The sequence below is a fragment of the Rhamphochromis sp. 'chilingali' genome (genome assembly GCF_963969265.1).
Source record: "Rhamphochromis sp. 'chilingali' genome assembly, chromosome: 3".
Classification (NCBI taxonomy): Eukaryota; Metazoa; Chordata; class Actinopteri; order Cichliformes; family Cichlidae; genus Rhamphochromis; species Rhamphochromis sp. 'chilingali'.
This window is the reverse complement of record NC_137931.1, coordinates 40,333,935-40,358,293: the sequence shown is the minus strand read 5'-3', so window position 1 is coordinate 40,358,293 and position 24,359 is coordinate 40,333,935. Positions and strand designations below refer to the sequence as shown.

The 24,359-nt window shown below is 41.9% G+C and overlaps 1 protein-coding gene across 2 annotated transcripts in view; it reads left to right on the top strand.

Moving 5' to 3' along the window:
• Positions 1 to 24,359, top strand: part of fam20b (FAM20B glycosaminoglycan xylosylkinase) — a 46,627-nt gene that overhangs the window by 11,971 nt on the left and 10,297 nt on the right. For both annotated transcript variants that reach the window (XM_080877323.1, XM_080877324.1), the window contains one exon: positions 22,700 to 22,871. In XM_080877323.1, the coding sequence (XP_080733449.1) occupies positions 22,700 to 22,871 (172 nt within the window). The remainder of the gene's footprint in view (positions 1 to 22,699; positions 22,872 to 24,359) is intronic.

Genomic DNA, 24,359 nt, shown 5'->3' with positions numbered 1-24,359 from the left:
CATAACTTTAAACTTGGATTTTGTGGATGCAGTAACAAAATGTGTTTACAGACGGACCATCAGTCCATGCACTGATTTCCTCTACTTGGTGAAGTGATTATAATGGTTTACCACTGAGGTTCAAGTTTGGCTTTTGTTTTACTCCCTCATTTAGCAATTTAAAAGTAAACTAGAAAAATTTGCATTTCCTGCGAAAATGCTGTGTGGATGCTTTAAAGCTGAAGCTGTCTTCAAAAACTAGCTGAAAAAGCTGAAAAGTTGCAGAAATTGTAAAAACTTTGCATAAGCAGAGGAACTTTGCTAAAATGTAATAACTTAGCAGAACTGCAATATCTTAGAGGAAACATAATACTTGGCAGAAATACAATAGCATAGCAGAACATAGCAGAAATATTGTAACTTACCAGAAACATGATAACTTCTCAAAAATACAAGAATTGAGGAGAAATAGTATAAGATAACAGAAAGAATATATTTAGCCAAAAATACAGAAACACTATGATTTAGAAAAATAGTACAACATAGCAGAAATACTGTGATTTACCAGTGACACTGTGATGAACTATGAATATTGTAATTTTTAAATTAATACTATGTTTTAGCACAAATACTATCACTTGGCAGAAATACTATCATTTTGCAGAAATACTATGTTCCAGCACAAATACTCTGGTTTAGTACAAATATTATAACATAGCAGAAATACAATTATATACCAGAAATGCTATATTTAGAAAGAAAAATATAATATAGTAGAAATAGTATGATTTAGCAGAAATACTGTAATCAGCACATATACTGTAACATGACAGAAATTCCTCCACTTAGTAGTAATACTATAACATAACACAAATGTTATGATTTGGCACAAAAACCATGATTTGGCAAAAATACTATGATTTAGCAGAAATACTATGATTGAGCAGAAGTACTAAGATGTAGTAAAAGTACTTTGATTTAACAGAAATACAATTATGGAGGAGTAATACTTTAAAATGGGAGAAATATTGATACCCACACACATACACAGAGCCTAAAGGGAACAGTATTTGTGCCATGGAGTGTTAACAAGAATCTGAGGTCCATATTAGAAAAGCTGGTAAAATCATAAAAGTTTGCAGAATTGTAATAAATGATCAATATGAATTACTGGTCTGTGATAGTGTATTCATTTGTAGGGAAAAAACATGTTGACCAAGGTAGAATTGAACCCACGACCTTTGTGTTGCAGACCCGTGTCATTACCAACTGCGCCACTGGTTCAAGGTTCTTTATTTGTCACATGCATAGTTATACGAGTATAACAAGTATATGACTGGGAAAGAGAGCGAGCGCCTGGAAAACAGGGTGATGAGCAGTCAGAATTAGATCGCGGTGAGAAGCGAAAAACGCAGTTTTTTGGAGTTACAAAACGTTGTCTAACTCAAAAACTAGGTGGGATAGAAGCATAATTCTTGTACTGGCTGAATCAGCGGACTTTGGTGTACTTTGACCGCGATTTTCATTGCTCTTTGTACAACCGTCGCTGAGATATGACGAGAGAGGAAACGGAAGACCTCAGATATGATTGGCTGGCTGTGAACCCGTGCAGGCCCTGATATGTATATTTGAATGTCTCAATCCTCACAGAGGATTGGCTGCCTGGGTACCTGGCAGTAATATATAGAAATAGTATGATTAAGCATAAATACTACATTTAGCAGAAATACTATATTAAGCACAAATCCTATAAAAAGCAGAAATACTACATTAAGCACAAATCCTATAAAAAGCAGAAATACTATAAGCACAAATCTTATAAAAAGCAGAAATAGTATATTAAGCACAAATCTTATGAAACAGCAGAAATAGTATGATTTAGCACAATAGTAATAACTTAAACAGAAAAATTGGAAAAGCAAAATGGACAGCTGAAAAAATGCTGAACATGCTGAGGGTCCCTCAAATATACTTGTTAAATGAAAAAAATCAGGAAAAAAAATCTATAACAGCCACACAATCACAAATATGTACACATAAGGAAACACACATGCACAGAGAGACACACACACAAGATCCAATTCAGTCAACCAGTCTAAATATATTGAATTTGAATCTTACAATGAGATCATCCCATTAAAAGGCTCTCTCTCTCTCTCTCTCTCTCTCTCTCTCTCTCTCTCTCTCTCTCTCTCTCTCTGTGTGTGTCTCACACACACACACACACACACTCACAGGGAGAGAGAAGTAAGTTTCTAGGTCAGCCTGGGAGCTGCTGAATTTGAATCCACCAATCAGAGAGGCTGTGTACTTTTTCCCGCCAAAACAGGTGCATGCAGCACAGAGAGACACAGGATTTTTGCAGTCTATTTCTCATAGTGAGGACTGCCCTCAAACAAATGACTATAATTTCCTAACCGTAGGGGCTAGAGCGGTCATTCTTACACCGTTTTGTTCAGAAAAGATGGGGGAATCTTCCAGTGTTGACAATCTATCATTAAAATATGAATTATTAAAGATATTTGACTTCTAATGCACCATAACTGAGTAGAGCGAAGCAAAAACTGCCTTGACTTGCCCTCAAACAACGCTTTGTAACTCTAAATCTATTTGGAGTATCGATATCATTCTTTCACCGTAAGAGACAGCAGGCTTTGGTGAACAGTCATGGAAATTTTCAGGTCTCTGTGGAAATCCAACAAAAAGTTATGACGAGAGAAAAAAGTGGTTCATTTCCAGAGTTTGAAATCTGAAGAAATCTGAGCGACGGACGAATTTCCTACCCTCAAACAAGTCCAACTCATTTCAGAACGGTAATAGGTGAGAAAGAAATTCTTGAATTGTGAGCGTCAGGAGTGTCTGAAGATATGTCTTAACTTTGCTTCGTTAAGGAGATATGACGATTCGAATATGCCTCTCATTACAGAAATCAAGCGGTGATTTTGAACAAACTCTCCATTGACTTTATATGGAGAGTTTTCCGACTTTCTGTTGGTCTGAGGAGATTTGCCAAAATTCTATGAATCCCACAACAATGATAGTGACATTTTCTGAAAGCCAGCAAAAATACCTACGTTTTGATGTATAATTTGTGGAAGTTGAGTGAAAATTGAGCAAGTAGCAAGAAGTTGTTTGGACATTAAGAGAAGACTGCAAAACCTTCAGTGGCACACTGGAAGCCAAGTGCATAGCAACCATAACGACGCATGTATTTTGTGAAAAATCACAATTTTGCAACTCAAAACTTTAAGAGGCATAAAAGTAAAACGGTAAAAGATTTGAAAAAGCTGATTTATACCTGAATAGCCCAATAATTTGAGAACATTTTAAAGTTTGAATGGTTGCTCTATGTGAAAATATGAGGAAGTAGTTAAGTTTCAAAAACAAGCAAATTTTAGCAGAATTGCAGAAGTTTCCCATTCATTTCAAATTAAAGGAAAAAAGCTTAATATTTTAAAAAGTATAATAGTGAAAAATACCAAAAGACATAGCCGTCATTAGCAGAAATAGCTGAATAGTTTAAAATTTGAACGGTGAAAATAGCACAAAAATTGTGGAAGTAGATCCACGGTGAAAAGTGTACGGAAACACCAAGAAGGAACTCAATAGTGTGGATGCTTAAAGCATCCACACAATAAATAAATGGCTGCAGTTCATTGCATTTGGGCATGTAGATATTGTCACCTGCTGAAGTTCAAATTAAGCATGTAAGCTTGCAAATGAAATGTAAATGTAAGTTCAAAATAAGCATGAATGGGGAGGAGAGAGCACCTTTAAAGTTTAAAAAACTGCTCATCTACTGGGAATTTTGCAGAGCAACCTCTAGAGAAAATATCCAGTGATTAACAATTCTCACTGGATTTGTCTTGTTGAGGTCAGAGGCGAATGAGAAGACTGCTTTGAAGGAAGGAAGGTAGCAGTTACTAACCAGAATACCATAACCAAGGTATTCTGAAGAGGGGCACATTTGGATTGTAGGGTCAGAAAGTGGCATAAACAACAGAGAAGCATGGATGCATCCTGACTTATATGAACGGTGAAGGTGTAATGGTGTAGAGATACATTCTTGGCAGCGTTTGGGTGCCTTATGCCTGAATTAGGCTGCAGTTGGAAATCTACATGAAAACTTACAACGTTGCTAGCGACCAGAGATGGGCAGTAACGCGTTACTGTAATCTGATTACTTTTTTTCAAGTAACGAGTAAAGTAAGGGATTACTATTGCAAAAACGGTAATTAGATTACCGTTACTTTCCCGTAGGAACACTGCGTTACTAAAACCGTGATTTTTTGCGAGAATGTCTCACGATAGTGACGTAAGCGAGTGCGCCGTTAGTGACAACAGCTGTGTGCAGATCAACAATGGATCACATATCGATTGTGGGAGAGCGTACAGCGTTTAAAGCGTGGAAGTACTGACCTTACTTTGAGTTTGATTCCATAAAAAGTGACAAAAACATTAGCGTCCATCGTGCGTGGGAAGAAAACTTCTTTTTACAGCGAAAAAAACCCCTAAACTTCCAAGCAAGGACCGAGTGCGCAACGACGTAATGGGAAATTCACAGAGAAACTCGCGGATTCTTCAACTGACCGCGGCACACCTGCACCTGGGTAAACCTCCGCCTACCGCAGTCCTGCTTTACAGGTGAAAATAGAGCAACAGGACCGCTGAGTCTTTGACTTTATTTATTTTCTGCTGTGTTTTACTTGCATCTATTTGAAAGAGTGAGTGTAAACACAAAAAATATTTTATTTTATGTGCTGGAATGTGTAGAAAATAGGTTTAAATGTTAAACTACTTTATTCAAGTCAGAGAATGTTGCATATAATTAAATTTTTGCTTGATGCATAAAGTTAAAAGATTAAAACTGATAAAACAAGTAAAAAAAAAAAGAGACTTCCATTTGATTACATTTTGTATGATGGATTATGTAGAAAAAGTAGAATTGGGCTGAAAGATCTATCGCTTTATCACCTCTTCAGGTTGTAAATCGTGTTTTTTAAAAGTAACTAAGTAACTAAGTAATTAATTACTTTTGAAAATAAGTAATCAGTAAAGTAACGGGATTACTTTTTTGGGGAGGAATCAGTAATTAGTTACTGATTACTTTTTTCAAGTAACTTGACCAACACTGCTAGCGACCCCTCTTAATGTACGCCATAACATTCCACGCCAATCAGAGATGTTGTGGGCTGCATCGACCAGATGTGTTACATTCCTCGGGATGTCTACGGCATAGAGATATACTATACTGTACAAGTTTACTACTTTAACATGACTGCACTACATCAGTTCTCTATCAAGCACAGCACCTTTAGGATTGTTGAATCTGTTCCACATAGAATTAAAGTAGTTTTGAAGGCAAAACGGCATGCAGCCCAGTGCCAACAAGGCACTAGCCGAATGTCTTTATTTGTGAAAGAATAAATCTTTCTGGGATTCTTTTTTTCTGTATATCCAGTCATAACCAGCGGTTTTATTACCAATGTCCCAACATTTCTTTGCATTTTTTAAGCCACTTATAGTGTTTAAACAGCTTGGAAGTCATGTATGTTGGCAGTATACAACTTCTTTTTTTATGGGTAATCAATTCTAAATTAATAACTAAATCCTAACCATCTGTAGTTTGTGTGATAAATGACACTTTGTTTCTGTTTGTAGTTATTTATTCATTCATTTATTTATTTATTTTCTTGCCTGAAAAATCAAAATTTGTCTTGTTTGGTTTTGTCATTAACACGGTGTAAAAGTGTTTTGTTTTTTAGTTTTGTTTTGTTTTTCCCCATATTTCATTACCAGCTTTTCAGGCCATTCATATAGTTGGCTTTGTAATGTAAAGCCAATTCTTTCTTTCAATGAACTCATGAGTCGTCTCTAAAAGGTACAGCATAAAAGCTGCATACCCGGGGCAACGGCAGCTACACAGATGTGTCATTTACTTCTTACTGGTGGTGTTTAATAAAGGAGAACTTCAAAGAGGTGTTTGACGCTAAAGAGGCCCCCACCTTCATTTAGTCAAGCATGAAGTTTTGGTTTTATTGTCCAGATTTGTACAAACATTACACATTTTCTGATATGTTTCAATGGAATTTCGTTCTGTAGGAAAAACCCGCTAGAAATTTGCAAAACGATGTCTCGATTACCAAGAGCCGCTGTGAGAAAATATTAGCCTTTGATGTGAGTGAGCGAAACATTTACAGCTGCATCAGCAAACATAGATGTTAGAAGAAGTCATTATCTGAATATCTTTTAGAGTTGAAACCACTTCCGTGTACAAGTTTGATCTCGTAATTGAGATAATTTGTCCTAAGAATTCATTGTCAAAAGCCTGTCTTAAATGAGCTGAGTACACAAACATCACCAAGTGTTAGATTTTTTTTTTTTTCTTCACAAAGCCAACTTTGAGCAGAAAGAAGTGGAGACAATGTTATTTAATCACACACCATCAGTTCACAGTGAATTAAACATAAATGTGCTATAACTAAAATGTTCACACCCACTTACAGTGGGGCAAAAAAGTATTTAGTCAGCCACCGATTGTGCAAGTTCCCCCACCTAAAATGATGACAGAGGTCAGTAATTTGCACCAGAGGTACACTTCAACTGTGAGAGACAGAATGTGAAAAAAAAAAATCCATGAATCCACATGGTAGGATTTGTAAAGAATTTATTCGTAAATCAGGGTGGAAAATAAGTATTTGGTCAATAACAAAAATACAACTCAATACTTTGTAACATAACCTTTGTTGGCAATAACAGAGGTCAAACGTTTACTATAGGTCTTTACCAGGTTTGCACACACAGTAGCTGGTATTTTGGCCCATTCCTCCATGCAGATCTTCTCGAGAGCAGTGATGTTTTGGGGCTGTCGCCGAGCAACACGGACTTTCAACTCCCGCCACAGATTTTCTATGGGGTTGAGGTCTGGAGACTGGCTAGGCCACTCCAGGACTTTCAAATGCTTCTTACGGAGCCACTCCTTTGTTGCCCGGGCGGTGTGTTTTGGATCATTGTCATGTTGGAAGACCCAGCCTCGTTTCATCTTCAAAGTTCCCACTGATGGAAGGAGGTTTTGGCTCAAAATCTCACGATACATGGCCCCATTCATTCTGTCCTTAACACGGATCAGTCGTCCTGTCCCCTTGGCAGAAAAACAGCCCCATAGCATGATGTTTCCACCCCCATGCTTCACAGTAGGTATGGTGTTCTTGGGATGCAACTCAGTATTCTTCCTCCAAACACGACGAGTTGAGTTTATACCAAAAAGTTCTACTTTGGTTTCATCTGACCACATGACATTCTCCCAATCCTCTGCTGTATCATCCATGTGCTCTCTGGCAAACTTCAGATGGGCCTGGACATGCACTGGCTTCAGCAGCGGAACACGTCTGGCACTGCGGGATTTGATTCCCTGCCGTTGTAGTATGTTACTGATGGTGACCTTTGTTACTTTGGTCCCAGCTCTCTGCAGGTCATTCACCAGGTCCCCCCGTGTGGTTCTGGGATCTTTGCTCACCGTTCTCATGATCATTTTGACCCCACGGGATGAGATCTTGCGTGGAGCCCCAGATCGAGGGAGATTATCAGTGGTCTTGTATGTCTTCCATTTTCTGATGATTGCTCCCACAGTTGATTTTTTCACACCAAGCTGCTTGCCTATTGTAGATTCACTCTTCCCAGTCTGGTGCAGGTCTACAATACTTTTCCTGGTGTCCTTCGAAAGCTCTTTGGTCTTGGCCATGGCGGAGTTTGGAGTCTGACTGTTTGAGGCTGTGGACAGGTGTCTTTTATACAGATGAGTTCAAACAGGTGCCTTTCATACAGGTAACGAGTGGGGGACAGAAAAGCTTCTTACAGAAGACGTTACAGGTCTGTGAGAGCCAGAGATTTTCCTTGTTTGAGGTGACCAAATACTTATTTTCCACCCTGATTTACGAATAAATTCTTTACAAATCCTACCATGTGGATTCATGGATTTTTTATTTTTTTTTCACATTCTGTCTCTCACAGTTGAAGTGTACCTCTGGTGCAAATTACTGACCTCTGTCATCATTTTAAGTGGGGGAACTTGCACAATCGGTGGCTGACTAAATACTTTTTTGCCCCACTTAGCAGCAGCAGTAAATGAACCACGTCATACAGCAGCTGTTAGCTCAGACCTTGACATAAATGGAGATAAAATTGGACCTTTGAACATATTAACTCAGTTTTTATGTTGTGCTTGTGGAATGAAATACCGTATGGATAGTGTGAACTTTGTATCAAGTTGATGAAACAGTCATGGCATTACTGCTACACAGGTGGGCATTTATAAATAAATTTAGATTTTTTTTAAAAAAAATTATATGCATTTATAAGTTTTTGCTTTTGGGAGTTTTAATTTGTTCCATTTAGTTTTACAATAGTAGAAAAAGAAAAGCTTAATGTGACCTTGCAGATAAGTGTAATTCTCTTTGATACTGATTCACACATCCAGCATGAAGAATACAGCTTTATTAATTTATCTTAATCTATTTTAAAGCAAGAAAAATAAGGGATTTTTTTTCCTTGTGAGTTTTGTAACTTGCCATGTAAAAGTGACATTAGAACATGTAAATTGTGTAAATTGCTTTCACTCAGAATCTAGAGTCACATATAAACTCACCAGCAATTAGCTAGCACTAGGTTGGACTCCCTGTTTGCCTTTAGGACTGCCTCAAATCTTTATGAGATAGATTCAACCAGGTGTTCAAAACATTCCTCAGTATCACACAGTTTCTGCTGACTTTTACCGGTGCAAATCTCTCGTTCTGCCACATCCCAAAGGTGCACTATTGGATTGAGATCTGATGCCTGTGGAAGCCAAGTACAGTGAACTCAATATCATGTTGAAGCAGCCAGTTTAAGATTATTTGAGTTTTGTGACATGCCTCGTTATCTTATGGTAGCATACTTGGGTAGCATGTAAGTTTGTCTATGTTTTGTTTTGTTTTAAATTTCATCTTTTTTAACACCTCCACCATCCAAAATTGCAGCACAAATCAGATCAGGCAACATGGCAATCTTAATCTTCGGGCAATCTTCTGTCCAGTTTTGGTAAACCTGTGTAAACTGTAGATTTTCTGTGCTGTAACGCAAGATCAGCTTTGGGTCAGGAGGATAAGACACTAGCTTATAGGTTGCTTGTAAGCCCCCTTAATCTACTTTCAATGGTAGTTTAAATAATATTTTAAATATTCAGAACTTACTAATACCAGACTCTAAGACCAACAGCTTTACCGCTTTGGTAGACTGAAATGACTATTTTAAAGTGCTCTGGTATCTCTTTGAATTTCTGCAGAAATTTATTTTATGATTTGCCTGTTAGATACCCAGCAGAAATTAATCAGTATGTTTTTTAAAAGTGAAAATGGATTCCCTGTATTTCATTTGAGTGTAAATTAGGGTTTTGAAATGATTAAGAAAAGTATGCCACTAACCACAGAATAAAGTTCAAGTGGTTATCTATTTATGAATCTGTCTGTGCGTGCTGTGGGAATGCATGTTCTATGCAGTTCACTGTCATTTCTTTCACTTTTCCTAAGAACTACCTAACAGTGGTTTGTAGACTACTGACAGCCTGTGTCTAGCATTTTCTGCAGAGTCCCACAATTATAAACATGCCCCAACAATATTTTCACGGACCGGCCTTTAAGGTGTCGCGGATAAATGCAACAAAATAAAAACAGTACCAGTACCCACGGCAGAGCCTCAACGCTTGCGGCCTGGTACTGGTCTGTGGCCTGGGGGTTGGGGACCACTGCTCTAGATCAAGTGGACTGGACTAGTAAAATCATTACAAAGTAACTGGAAAAATGTTGGGTTACTTAACGTAATCCCTGGTTCTTTTATTTTATTATTATTATTTTTTTAATAAATTTTATTTTCAGTCACAGCAGCATGTTAACAACAAAACATTGAACATACAGTAGTTTGCTGTTCAGTATTTACAATACCCCATAAGATAACAGAAATAGAGAAGGAAAAAACAAACAAACCAAAGAAACCCCCACAAAACAACAAACAACAAACAAACAACAACAAACAAATATAAAAATAAAATGTATAAGGGACATTCAGTGTACAGTTAACTATGATAGTGATATAGAGATATGGCATCCGGTCACGATAAGGTGGTCATTTTAAATGTTTCCATGTACATCAGGAATGGCTGCCATGCCTTAAGAAATTTGGTGGTTGAACCTGCCAGTGTATATCTCATCTTTTCTAAATGTAAAAACCTCATGAGCTCCGCAAGCCACTGTTCATGTGTGGGAGGAGCTTCCTGCTTCCATCTTAAAAATATAAGGCGTTTTGCGATAAGTGAAGCAAAGGCAATAGAATTTGAATAGCATTTTGGCAAAGTGATGTCTTGAGGTATCACTCCAAAGATAGCCGTTAGAGCAGAAGGATCATATTTAACGTTATACATCTCTGACAAAGTGTTAAATATAGACACCCAATAGTTATGAAGATTGGGGCATGTCCAAAAGGTATGAAGGAGCGAACCTGTTTCTGCTTTACATCTGTTACACAGAGGGTCAGCTCCTGGATAGAACTTGGCTAACTTTTCCTTGGAGATATGTAATCGGTGTAGGACCTTGAATTGAAGGAGCCCATGCCTGGCACAGATTGCCAGAGCTCATCTGTTATAGTCATCCCAAGGTCTTTCTTCCACTGTGCTTTAAGGATGAAGAGAGAAGGAGATTGAAGATCTAATAGTATAGCATAGATTTCTTTAGTCGCCCCTCTCTCATGAACGTTTATATTAATAATTTTATCCAAAGAAGTTTCCTCAGGTAGTTCCGGAAATGAAGGAAATCGACTCTTTACAAAGTGACGAACTTGTAAATAGCGGAAAAAATGTTGCCGAGGAACATTAAACTGCTTCAGGAGCTGCGTGAATGAGGCAAAAATCCCATCTACAAAAAGGTCTTTGATATTTCTAAGGCCATTACTTTTCCATATTTTAAAGGCAGAATCCATCATGGAAGGTGGGAACATATGATTTGAGCAGATAGGTGCTTTAATTGACATTAAGTGTAACCCCAACCTTTTCCTACATTGCACCCAGATTCTGAGCGAGTCATACAACAAAGGGTTACGTTTATAGGTGTATAGTTCTAATGGGAGAGCTGAACTCAACAAAGCTGATAGGCAAATTTTGCCACAATTGGATGACTCAATTTGGAGCCAAGCTGGAGTCTCTGTAGTAACATTACTCATCCAGTACAGCATATTACGAATATTTGCTGCCCAATAATAAGACTGAAAGTTTGGCAAGGCTAATCCACCCATTGGCCTAGTCCTCTGCATGAAATCTTTACGAATTCGTGGACTTTTGCCATTCCAAATAAATGCAGAGATATGCTTATGCAGTGTTATAAAATACTTATTGGGTAAGTAGCATGGGATACATTGAAATAAATAAAGGAACTTGGGTAGTATGTTCATTTTGATAGAATTGATGCGGCCAATTAATGACAGTGGTAAATTGTTCCATCTCTGAAGATCTGTCTCAGTATTTTTAAGCAGCAGGACAAAGTTTCTTTCATAAAGATCTTTGTATGAGTGGGTAACCTTAACCCCCAGATAGGTCACATACCCTGATTTAACGTTAAATTGAAAATCTGAAAATGAAATCTTTCTGGCTATAGAGTTGACACAGAGAAGTTCACTTTTATGCAGGTTCAACTTGTAACCTGAAATATTACCAAAACATTCAAAAATGGCGAGAGCACGGGGAAGAGAGCATAAAGGCTCTGACATATATACAGCAGGAGGTCGTCAGCATATAAGGATATTTTGTGCTCCTGGTCACCTCTGAAGATGCCCTTAATGCAACTGTCAGCTCGCAGTTTAATCGCCAGTGGTTCAATTGATAATGCAAAAAGAAGAGGGGATAAGGGACAACCTTGTCTCGTACCACGGAGAAGTGGGAAATAAGAAGAGAATAACGAATTTGTTCTAACACGTGCCATAGGTGAGGAGTAAAGTAACTGAATCCATGAAATGAAATTAGGGCCAAATCCAAATTTATGTAGAGTATAAAACAGATAATCCCACTCCACCCGGTCAAATGCCTTCTCAGCATCAAGTAATAAGGCAATTTCAGGGGTTGTAGTTGACTTGGTGTGTAATATGTTTAAAAACCTGCGCAGGTTGAAAAAACCATGCCTACCCTTCACGAAACCTGTCTGATCTGGAGAAATTAACAATGGTAGATATTGCTCTAGCCTGAGAGCAAGTGTTTTTGACAGTATTTTTAAATCTACATTTAAGAGTGATATAGGACGATATGATGAACACTCTAATGGATCCTTATTTGGCTTCAATAGGAGTGAGATGGTCGCTTGTCGAAGCGTTAGGGGAAGACATTTTGAAACCATTGACTCAATGAGCATGTCTCGTAATAAAGGTGATAAACTGTCTTTAAAGGTCTTGAAAAATTCAACCGGATACCCATCCGGACCCGGGGATTTGCCATTCTGCATTGAGCTAATTGCCAATTTAATTTCTTCCACTGTAATTTGCTCCTCCAATTGGTCTCTGAATGCCGAGGTTAAAGTCGGAACTGTCATTCCATCAAAAAAAGCCTCAAACAGTCCAGGCGTGTTTAAAGATTCAGAATCATAGAGACTGGAATAGAATATTTTGAAACTCTCATTTATTTTTTGTGGTGTAGTGGTGACATGTCCAGATTCAGTCCTAATTTCAGGGATTATACGAGTTGCTTCTGATTTACGAAGCTGATGTGCTAAAATTTTAGATGCTTTTTCTCCGTGCTCATACCATCTTCCTCTAGATTTAAGAATCATAGACTCTGACTGCTGGGTTGAGATTAAATTAAATTCAGTTTGTAACGTTAGTCTTTGTTTATACAAATCTGGAGAGGGGGTTGTAGAGTGTTGCTCATCCAATTGCGAAATAAGGTGTATCAATTCAGAAAGACGTTTCTGTTTCTGTTTTCTAGTATATGAACAGTATGATATAATATGGCCCCGTAAGAATGCTTTTAAGCTTTCCCAAACCGTACTATAGGCCATGCCAGGCGTAATGTTTGTTCTTATAAAGATATCAGTTTGTTTGGAAAGATATTCCACAAACTCCTTATCTGACAAAGAAAGAGGATTGAGTCTCCAGGAGTACACAAAGGGTTCATCCGGGAAGCCGAGTTCCAAAACAAGTGGACTGTGATCAGATATTACTATGCTATTGTATTTACAAGTCTTGATATTGGGAAGCAATTTTTTGTCAACAAAAAAGTAGACTATACGAGAATACATTTGATGCACTGCAGAAAAAAAGGAATATTGTTTAGTGGAGGGGTAGAGAAATCGCCACGCATCAACAGCCCCATAGGTTTGTAAATATGACTGTAACACTAATGAGGATTTAGGGAGTTGAAGTCTTTTATCTGAGGAGCGATCTAGTACTGGATCCATAACAGTATTCATGTCCCCTCCAAGGATCAATTGGTGTGTATTGATCTGTGGAAGGGAATTAAGAAAGTCATTGAAAAAAGTTGAGTCATTCCAATTCGGAGCATATACGTTTGCCAAAATAAGTGAAGTATTAAACAGGGACCCTGTCACAACTACATAGCGACCATTTGGGTCAGCTATTGTGTGAGAGACTATAAACGGAGTATTCTTATTAATCAAAATTGCTGCACCTCTGGCTTTACCATTGAATTTGGAATGAAAAATTTGTCCAACCCAATTTTGTCTTAATCTGGCATGATCTGTATTCTTAAGGTGTGTTTCTTGAAGAAACGCTACATGTACTTTAAGATAAAGAAGATGAGAGAGTACCTTATTTCGTTTCACTGGGTGGTTCAATCCCTTCACATTCCAACTAATAAAGTTAACATGGCAGCCATTACTCACAGCAGTTGAAGTGTCATCAACAGAAGTCATCACCATATAAGTACATGATGAAAAAGGCGGTTCCAAACACAAATACCAATCCTATCATGGGTGCACACTGAAACGTCGTTGTTAACAATAATCTGAGCAAATAATATACAACAAAAAAGAAAAAAAAAACAAAAGAAAAAAAAGAAAAAGTAGGTAAATCCCTCCCACCCACCTCCCCGTGTTCAGTGTTGTCCCCAAACGACACACACCAATTTCCCAAAGCTCCCCTGCTTCTATTAAGAGGTCCCATTCACCTTATTCATAACCACAGCCCCACATGAGCAGAAGCATCTGAACTATGAATCACACATGTAGTCCAAAATATATTCAAATTAGAAAGTCACAAAGTCCAACATAATAGAGTAAAATAATTAAGAGAAGGAAAGAGAAAAACTCCCACGTCACATTTACCCGTAACCAAAAAACGGACCTGTTTCACTTCTCATCAAAGCTGACCCCGGAGTCCCTTTTAAGTGACAAGTACTGGAATATAGTTAACCTCCCAGGAAACAAGGGCAAACTCACCAACATCTGAGATTTCTAAATGAACATTGAACATGAAACTAAGCTAAACCAGAGATCGTCCGTTTATTGATTGACAAAAATATAGTCACGATGGTATGAAAGTCCCGGTGGTTCTTATGAAATGTCATTCGGGAGATGACTCAAACTTGGAGTCAATGAAATCTTTCACTGCTTTAGGAGAGTCGAATACCTGTGTTTCTCCATTAAACAAGATCCGAAGCCGGGCAGGATAAAGAAGACCGTAGCGAACTCCGTCTTTTTTCCGTAGTAGTCCCTTCACCTCGCTGAAAGCAGCCCGGCGTCTGGCCAGGTCGGCGCTGTAGTCAGGAAAGATGAAGATCTGCTTCCCTTGAAACTCCAGCCGGCCTTTCTGTCTGGCTAAGCGCTGTATCCGCTCCTTCTCCTGGTAGTAATGAATGCGAACAATGAACGGCCGCGGTCGCCCTCCCTCCGTGGGCAGCGCAACCGCCGCCCGGTGAGCTCTGTCCAGGATCGGAGCCTGCTCCAAACCGCCGGGACCACCCAGTACAACGTGCAACAGATCAGCAACAAACTTAGTGGGATTTCCTTATTCGGCTCCCTCCGGCACTCCTAAGTACGCAAGTTGCATCGTCTTCCCCGATTCTCCAAGTCGTCCGTTTTCAGCAGCAACTTCTTGTATTGGTTACTCAGATCTGCGAAATCTCCATAACTTCTAGCCGCTTGTCCAGATTATTCGAGCCTTCTTCGTGTTCGCCCAACTTCTCAGTACATTCGTCAAGAGTGGTTTGGATGGACGAAATGGCTCGTTTAATTTCGTCCCGTAGGTTGTCATTTTCCTCTTGAATCACTTCTTTGACAATGTCGCGGAAAGCTAGCAGTGTCGCTGGGTCAACGGTAGTTTTGCTAGCGGTCTCTGAGCAGCTAGCCTGCGCTCCTTTAGCAGACTGCTTAGGAGGCATTTCACTTCGAGATAAGGCAAAAAGACGGAAAGAACAACAGCTAAAACAATGCTGACTTTCTTAATAGAGCTTAAGAAATCTCTGAATTGGGCCACAATAGGTGAACCATAAAGTAATTTAACAGATAAACGGGACCTCGTGGTTTGCGCGTCTACTCCATAACGCGCCCCCTAGCGGACCCCCATCCCTGGTTCTTTGATAACAGAGTGAGGTGTTTCACTATGGGAATCGCCTCGGTGTGACCAACTACGGAAGCTCCAACGACACCACGTCTGTCTATGATAGACCTGTCGAGCCGTGCTCAGGGCTCTACCCCCACATTCTAACACGGCCGACCAGCTCCTCCTAACTCATTCCAAGCAGATTTCTTTCCGTGCCTAAGCAAGGAGGGAAGTGTTGGTGAAACTCCTCACTCCGTTATCAAAGAACCAGGGATTACGTTAAGTAACCCAACGTTCTTTTTCTAACTCCGCTCGGTGTTTCACTATGGGAGATATGGCCAGCTCCCGAAGCTACTCTCCAGTACTACTCCAGGATCTCAGGTTGAACCTGAGGCCCCAGAATCCAGCACTACCGGAGCCATGGATGATTGTGAAACATCCAGCCGATAAAACCGGACAAACGTGTGCGGCATAGCCCAGCTTGCTGCCGCACAAATATCCTGGACTGATACACCTCTGAACAAAGCCCAGGATGTGGCCACACCCCTAGTGGAGTGAGCTCGGAGTCCCGGGGGGGCCTGCGAGCCCTTACAGCTATAAGCCAGAGCTATGGCCTCTACGATCCAATGAGCTGGCATGATACGGGCCTGCCCTTGTGAGGGGAGGCCCAGGAAACAAACAGCTGATCCGACTTCCTGAATCCAGCTGTTCTGTCAACATAAGTTGACATAAGTCCCCAAGGCACAAAGTGTTCAGCCTCTGCTCCCTCTCTGAAGAGAATGGAGGGGGGTGAAAAGCTAGGAGCTCTACTGTAGAGCACCTGTATGACGTTTCCAGCACTTTAGGGACAAAGGCTGGGTTAGGCCTCAGGCGTGCTTTAGTGAGTCCCGGGGCCAGCTGTAGACAAGAGGGGTGAATAGACAGAGCCTGTAATTCACTAACTCGCTTGGCTGTGGTTAGAGCCAACAGCAGAGTGGTTTTAAGAGAGAGAAACTTCAACCCCACTGCCCCAATAGGCTCAAAGGGGTGGTGGGAGAGGGCATCTAAAACGACTGACAGATCCCATAAAGGCACCAGTAGTCTAGAAACTGGAAGCGTTTGACGCGCCCCTCTCATGAAGCGACATACAAGGGGGTGCTGACCGGCAGGTTTATCACCAAACCCCACGTGGCAGGCTGAAATGGCTGCTAAATAGACCTTTATGGTGGAAAAAGCTCTCCTTTTGTCCAGCAAGTCTTGAAGAAATCACAACAGCTCCACCACTGAACACTGAAAAGGGATAATCTGCTTTTCATGGTACCACTCTTCAAAAACACGCCATTTACTGCTGTAAATGGAACGAGTGGAGGAGGCTCTGGCATTCTGAATGGTTTCAATAACCTTCAGAGGCATGCCTGCTGCCTTCAAATTCCACCTTTCACAGGCCAGGCCCAGAGAGCAACCTGGTCTGGATGTGGATGGTATATCTCCAGCCCCTGATCCCTCACTCTGATCAGTGTTGGGGAGATCGGGCTGAGGGGAGGGAAAGCATACAGCAGAGTTTTTGGCCATGGATGGGCCAGTGCATCCACGCCCAGTGGCGCATCTGCGTCTGACAGGGAGAAAAACAGAGGGCACTGTGTGTTTTCTCGCGAGGCGAAGAGATCTACGGCAGCCCGGCCGTATCTCTGCCAAATCTGCTCCACCACCTGTGCGTGAAGCCTCCATTCTCTGAACAGTGGATTTCCTCTGGACAGGAGGTCCGCCCCCCTGTTCAGAATTCCTGGCAGCCGAGTGCTGCTCCACACAATTATTTCCCTGGCTAACCTGTGTAGCTGCTGGGAATGGGTGCCTCCCTGGCGGTTGATATAAGCAACTACAGTGGAGTTGTCTGTTTTCACTAAAATATGTTGTCCCCGGAGATACGGCAGAAAATGCCGTAAGGCTAGGAGCACCGCACGGAGCTCCAGCACATTTATGTGATTCAGAGCGAGTCTCTGTGACCAAACGCCATTCACTGCTCTGCCCGTCATAGTTGCACCCCAACCTGACAGGGGTGCATCTGTGGTCAGCGTCACCCTGGATGATACTGCCCCGAGAGGTACCCCCGCAGCGAGAGCTGTTGGGCTCCTCCAAGGCCGGAGAGCCGCGATACACGGCTGTGTTATTTTTACACCACGACTGAGATGTTCTCGAGGGCGCAGCTGCAGAGAAGCGACCCATCGCTGAAAATCTCTCATCATAAGAAGCCCCAAATGTACCACCGATATCACCAAGGCCATGAGGCCAAGGAGGCGGAGACAGAGTCGGAACTGCACGACTTTCCCCAGCTGAAAACGGGAAAGACAGTGAGTGAAGGATGCGATCCTCTGCTCTGAAAGTGCGATACGATAAGAGATGGAGTCTATTCTGAGCCCCAGATACTCTGTAAACTGTGCGGGTTCCAAGTGGCTCTTTTCCAGGTTGATTGTGAACCCAAGCTCCGTGAGGTGATTCACTACCACCTCGGAGTCTTTGATCGCACGATCGTGAGCATATTAGATAATCGTCTGTGTAAGAGAATATTCTGATGCCGCTGTTCCTTAACGGAGACAGCGCTGCCTCCACACATTTGCTGAACACCCTTGGGGCTAAGGATAGCCCGAATGGGATAGTTTAAAACTCGTACGCTACGCTCTGATAAGTGAACCTGAGATATTTCCTGTGTGGAGGATAAATGGCGATGTGGAAATATGCGTCTGATAGGTCGATTGTAACAAACCAATCGCCTGTGTGAGTTGAGCGACTATGCGTCTTGTGTGTGAGCATTCTGAATGTGTACTTTCTCAAATGCTTGTTTAACACACGCAGATCCAGAATAGGACGGAGCGACGTTCCGTCCTTTTTCGGGATGAGGAAATAGTGTAAGTAAAAGCCCTGCTGAGCTTCTTCACTCGGAACCGCTCTGATCGCCTGTTTCCTCCTCCAGCACATTTGCTGAATCGCCACTGGCCACAGAAGCTAACACTCCGCTGAATCTCGGTGGTTTTACCGCAAACTGTAGTCTGTTACATGGGAAATGGTTGACAAGACCCAGGGATGAACCACGCATGCGTGCCACCGCTCCAGCCGCGCCGCGAGCGGGCCTCTGAAGATGCGGAAGCGTGACGTCACCCCTGTTTCCCGGAAGGAGTTGGGGCTCTCCCCCTCGGGAAGAGCATGAGCTCCCCCCGCTGGGAACAAAGACAAATGGCAGTGATTTCCTTTTGTTTTTATTTTGAAACCGGGGGAACATTCTGCCCTTGGCAAACTGCCTGGCTGCAGAAATGCGCGTTTTATTTCTTTTGTTACCCCCAAACCACAGTGAAGTGTCTGGTGACTCTGGGCAGTGCTTGGTAACACAGACAGAGTGCTTAGGAGTGCTTGGTGACGCTGCGCCATTTGTCCACAAGTCTGTCCTTCCTGAACTGGAGGAGGAGACTGAGAGGGTGCTCCTGGTGAACTGGAAACTTCCGGAGACCCTGAACCTTGGAGTGATTTGGTTACCCCTTCTAACACCTTCCTTCTCTTTGGGGGAGAAGAGAGGGGTGACACAGAATGTTGCAGATGTGCTAGGCTGACCGCTTCTTTTTCCCCTCTCCGGGGTGTGACGGCTTGTTCTTTGCAGCAGCTGCTGCAAAGGAATGCTTGCCCCAAAGTCTTTGGTTCTCTACCTTGGCCTGGTGGGCACCCTGCTGGTCTCCTGCTCCTCTCTGCATTCTGACCCCACTCTGTCTCCCTCTCACAGCTGTTGCTGCAAAGCCAGCTCTTGGCACCTGCTGGGGCTGAGAGTTAGGTTTTCTGGGTAAGCAGAGGTTGAATGCTTCTCCCTCCTGCTTTCTGCGAGTGCTTGTTTCTCTCATTCTCTCCAGGGCTGGGCCAAAGAGACCCTTGGTTGGGTCATAAGCTGCATCCATGACCTCAGCCTTCTGAGCATCACCTAGGCCTGACAGGTTTAGCCACAAGGCTCTCTCACCCGAGACTGCAAGGCCCATAACACGGCCACACCCTTGGACTGCGAATGAGATCATTAACCACGCAGATTTCATCCCAGAGGGCTGGGTTCGGGGAACCCGAGTCAAGCTGACGGCCCATGTCTTCCAGAATTTCTGCCTGATATGCTGATAGCAGTGTGACTGCATTAAGCGAGCATACTGACTGGCAGCATATTTGTACATCCTTTGATAAATAGATGCCCTGAGGCGATCTATCTTATTGGGCAATGAAATGCTAGAAGAAGCTGAGATTGCCCTGCGGTTAGGGTGAAGGTGATACGCCACTGAAGGCTCCACTGCTGGGGGTTCGGTCAGCCCCAGTTCACCCATCCCCTGGATCTCAAGCTTAGAGCAGCCCTTGGTCGGAAGCTTGTTTTTAAAAGGGCTTGACCAATAGCGACTCATTTCTTTCATGCAGGCCGGGACTGCTGGCAGAAGCTGCTTCGGTGGTGGCAAGGCTGGTGGGAGCCTTTTGCCGTCACACATGTCGCGTTCTGCCCCTTCGGAATCCTGGGCGACTGGCCATGGGATGCCTAGCTTGGCAGCAGCCCATTTGCAGACCTCGTACAAATTGCTGTCCACCGGGGGTGCAACTTCAAATGCAACTTTTTTCCGTTAGTAACTTAATGCTAACCGAACCCTAGGTCGACCAACAAGCTAATGCTAGTGAGACGCTAATGTGGTTCGTGGCCTGCTAACAAGTTAATGCTAGCCGGACACTGAACGAACAGCTTGCCGTAACGCGTTAGCCCGAGTCACACAACGTCGGCTACCTCGCTACCTGAAACCAGGAACCGTTGGGACAGCTCGCCTGACGCGGTTGCTGTTCCACAGTGCAACTCTAAGTACACTTCTTTCGAAGGACTTACTCAGCACGATCCAAACTGGAACCGGAAAAACTGCGTTCGGCAACGTACTCCTACACGGGACGCCTGAGAACTGTTAAGCAGCTAATCAAGTTAGCCTGGATGCGATGAGGGAGCTCAAAGTAGTTTCTCATGGGAAGAAAGCGAGAATGAGTTAGGAGGAGGGGATGAGGGGGCGGAGCCCTGAGCACGGCTCGACAGGTCTGTCATAGACAGACGTGGTGTCATTGGAGCTTCCGTAGTTGGTCACGCCGAGGCGATTCCCATAGTGAAATACCGAGCGAAGTTAGAAAAAGAACAACACATTTTGTTTGTTTTTTTTGGTACTGAAAAAAGCACAGCTATATTATGAAATCATATACATTTATTGAATTGTCTGTTTATAAAATGGGTAAGAACAGGTTAAGAGATTTTACAGAACATGCCTGTAATTTTCTTTCTACATTCATTCAGTATACTGTCATCACAAAGAAAGACATCAGTACACCTCCTTGGTGGTAACATGATGTTTCTTCTGTTAGTTTTTTTCATTATGCAGAGCCATCCAGTGGGTTGAGGTAGTAAGCCTTTTCTGGCTTGCAGGCTTCCTATGTTTACATTCATGATATATTCAATTTTCATTTTTATTTATATAGTGCCAAGTCACAACAACTGTTGCCTGTATTTTGTAAGGTAAAGACCCACCAATAATACAAAGAAAACAGAGGTTCGACAGTAGGGGAAAAAACCCTCCTTTTTAACAGGAAGAAACCTCCGGCAGGACCAGGATCAGAAAGAGATAACAAGATGTGATTTTTTTTTTTTTTTTTTTTTTTTTACTTTAATTCAAGCAGTTAACAAAGTACTGCATTAACTGCTCAGGTCCCCATTTTCAGAGGCTTAAAAGTAATTGGACCGTTGACTGAAAAAACGTTTCATGGCCATGTGAGATTTACTACAAATGTGACTGATAAAAGGTCTGGAGTTGATTCTAGTAGTTGTTGCTGAATTGGCATTTGGTATCTTTCTTTCTGGGATTGTCTGCAGCCCAACGAAATTTCTGCTATCATGAAGATATCAAAAAATGTTAACTGATTGTTGATTTGGCCATTCCTATGTTCTTAAAAAGAATGAATGTACTAGCCAGCTAGCAACTACCGAAAGGCTCGAAAACCACAGAAGACAATTGAAGCGGATAAGGACATGATTTCCTTGGTTAAGAAAAATCTCCTTTGATACTCAATAAAAAGAAAGACAGATCAGATTAAACTTGGCCAGAAAACATCTGAAAAGATCTATCTGCTTGTTTGTGGATCTCTCTGCCTTCAGGTAAATCTTCAAATAATTGAAAGTATCGTCAAACATAGCAATGTTACAGAAAGAGCACGCATGTTTGCATGTATGGATCCAGACAACAAATCTTTCTTCATGAGGATGGTGATAGAAGCAGTAAGATGACATTTGAAGTATACAGGTTTATACTCTCTGCTCAGATCCAGATAAATGCTACAAAACTAAACAGAGCAACCCAACAGTTTATGAAAAAGAAACGGGATCATGTGCAATGGTCAGATTAGTCACTTGATACCACCCCAATAGTGCATGCTTTTCAGTTGATGAAGACAAATCCAGAGAGACCAACAACCAGCAGCATCTGAAGGAAGCTGCAGTAAAAACTTCACTGAGCATCTCAAGGCATGAGAAACAGCATCTGTTGATGTCCATGGGTTTTAGACTTAAGATAGACACTGACTGCAATGGATTTTTTTCTCCAAATAATAAAAACAATCTTTATATAAAAATAATGTTTGTCTATCCAGTTAATTTTAAAAATTCTAAAGCAATACTTTTGTTATAACTGCTGAATTCAAGGTGAGACTGCACTTCAGCGCATCTTTTTCCAGTAAAAACAGAAAGTGTTTGGTCTCATCGTTGTATTTGGAACTTTAGGGTCATGATCTGTATGAGATCTTAGCAGCGAAACCCTGTTTCACTTGTTCATGGTTTATTTTAGTGCCTGAAGGTGCTAGCGCTGCAGTTTCAGGGATGTTTTGATGGTTTGGCCCCAAGCAAAACTGCTTTGTCAAATGTCACTGAGGTCTTTGTATCTGAAAGCACAGGATAAGGTTGTTTGATTAATCTGTGTGTGTGCGTGCTCACACTTCATAAGAACTAACCCAATTAACCTAAGCATTTTGTCCCCCACCCACCCTCCTTCCACCATTGTGCTAGTTTTTACCTCTTTGTTTGCATCTCTTGTGTCACTGATGCCAAGCTGATTTGTTTTTATCGGTTTAATTTTTTTCCCTGTGTCCCCAGGCAATAATACATGTTTCTATGGGAAGTGTTACTACTGTCGGGAGAGTGAGCCAGCATGTGCAGAGGGGGAAATCATGGAGGGGTCATTAACCCTTTGGCTGCCAGATGTCTGGCCACTGCAGAAACACAGACACCCTTGGGGACGCACATACAGAGAGGGGAAACTGGCAAGGTGGGTGTCAAGCGTGAGTCCCAAAAAGCAGCGGTTTTTACAGTTAGGGGAAATCCTCTGACTTGAATTCATTCTTGTGTTTTGATGTTGTTGTTGCTGCCAACATATTAAATAGTAAAATGTTCAGTTGCTGCTTGTTTGTGAGTCTATCTGCCTTAAATTATGTCTTCAGTTACTAAAAAGCATGATGTGTTGCATGAAATCAGGTGACAGATTTGGCCATTGAGGAATATCAAATTTCTTTGATTCTGCTTTTCCAGTATGTTTGCGTCATTATTTGTTTGTCCTGGGACGTGTTATTTAACTAGTTTTGGAACAATTAGCTGACTCTGGGCAGAGAGTATAGCTTTGCACACTTCCAAATGCATCCTGCTATTGCTCTCAGCAGTCACATCATCAATTAACACTAGGGGTCACGCATGCCCATACCATCACATGCCTCCACCATGTTCGACAGATGATGTGATAGTTTTGTATCATGAGCTGTTCTTTTCCTTCTCCATACTTTTATCTTCCAATTTTTCTGTTACAAGTTAAACTTGGTTTCATCTATCCAAAGATTGTTTTTAAAATGTTATTTATATATATATATATATATATAAATATATATACACGCCTTTGGAACAGAGGATCGCAAGTTCGATTCCTGCCTGGGGCGTCTGTATCCAGTAAGGGTCCTAAGGCTAGACCCCCTATGCTAAGCAAGCCTACCGCAGACATGAGCGAGACAGATAAATATGAAGGCATGCCGGCTCGGACGTCGCCCGGATCAACAAGGTCCGCGTCAGGTGTTGAGGAACCAGGGCACCCTGACGAAAAGTGGGCTACTGGAACAAGAAGGCATCGGTGGGCAAGAGACGAAAACAGGGCGTTGTTGGAATGCTACTATGCAAGTAACCCCGGCGGAAGGGGCTACATGAATAGGATGAGGGACCTATGGATTCTTCGATACCCAACATCCACAATGACGGCGAAACAACTAGTAGCTCAGTGTTCCAACATTCGAAAGAAGGGACTGCTCTCACAGCTAGAGATTGACGAGGTACAACACAAATGCTACGGCAAGGAGGAGTCAGGACGCCAGGTCAGGGGGGAGATATCATCACCCCCACCCGAGATTGGGTACATAGCCCCAAGTGCGATAGGAGAAGGATCGTTGAGTGCGAGAGGAACTGACCTGAAAAATAGGATCATGGCCAAGCTTGAAACCTGGATCCCGCGTAGCCGGTTACCAAGATTACGTGAAGTTCCCTCAGAAGGTCTGCTAGATGACGTTAATGCAGCACTACGGGCAATACCTACAACCACGATTACCGACACTAACAAGCTGATCTACAATACGGCAACAGTGATCAGTGAGATGCTTGGCTACAAGTTGAACAGCGACAAGGGGCAGTACCCTCCATGGAGAAGGAGGCTAGAGGGCAAGATCAAAGTAGCACGGAGGGAGGTTAGCCAACTAACGGAGTTGCAGAAAGGTGCGACAAA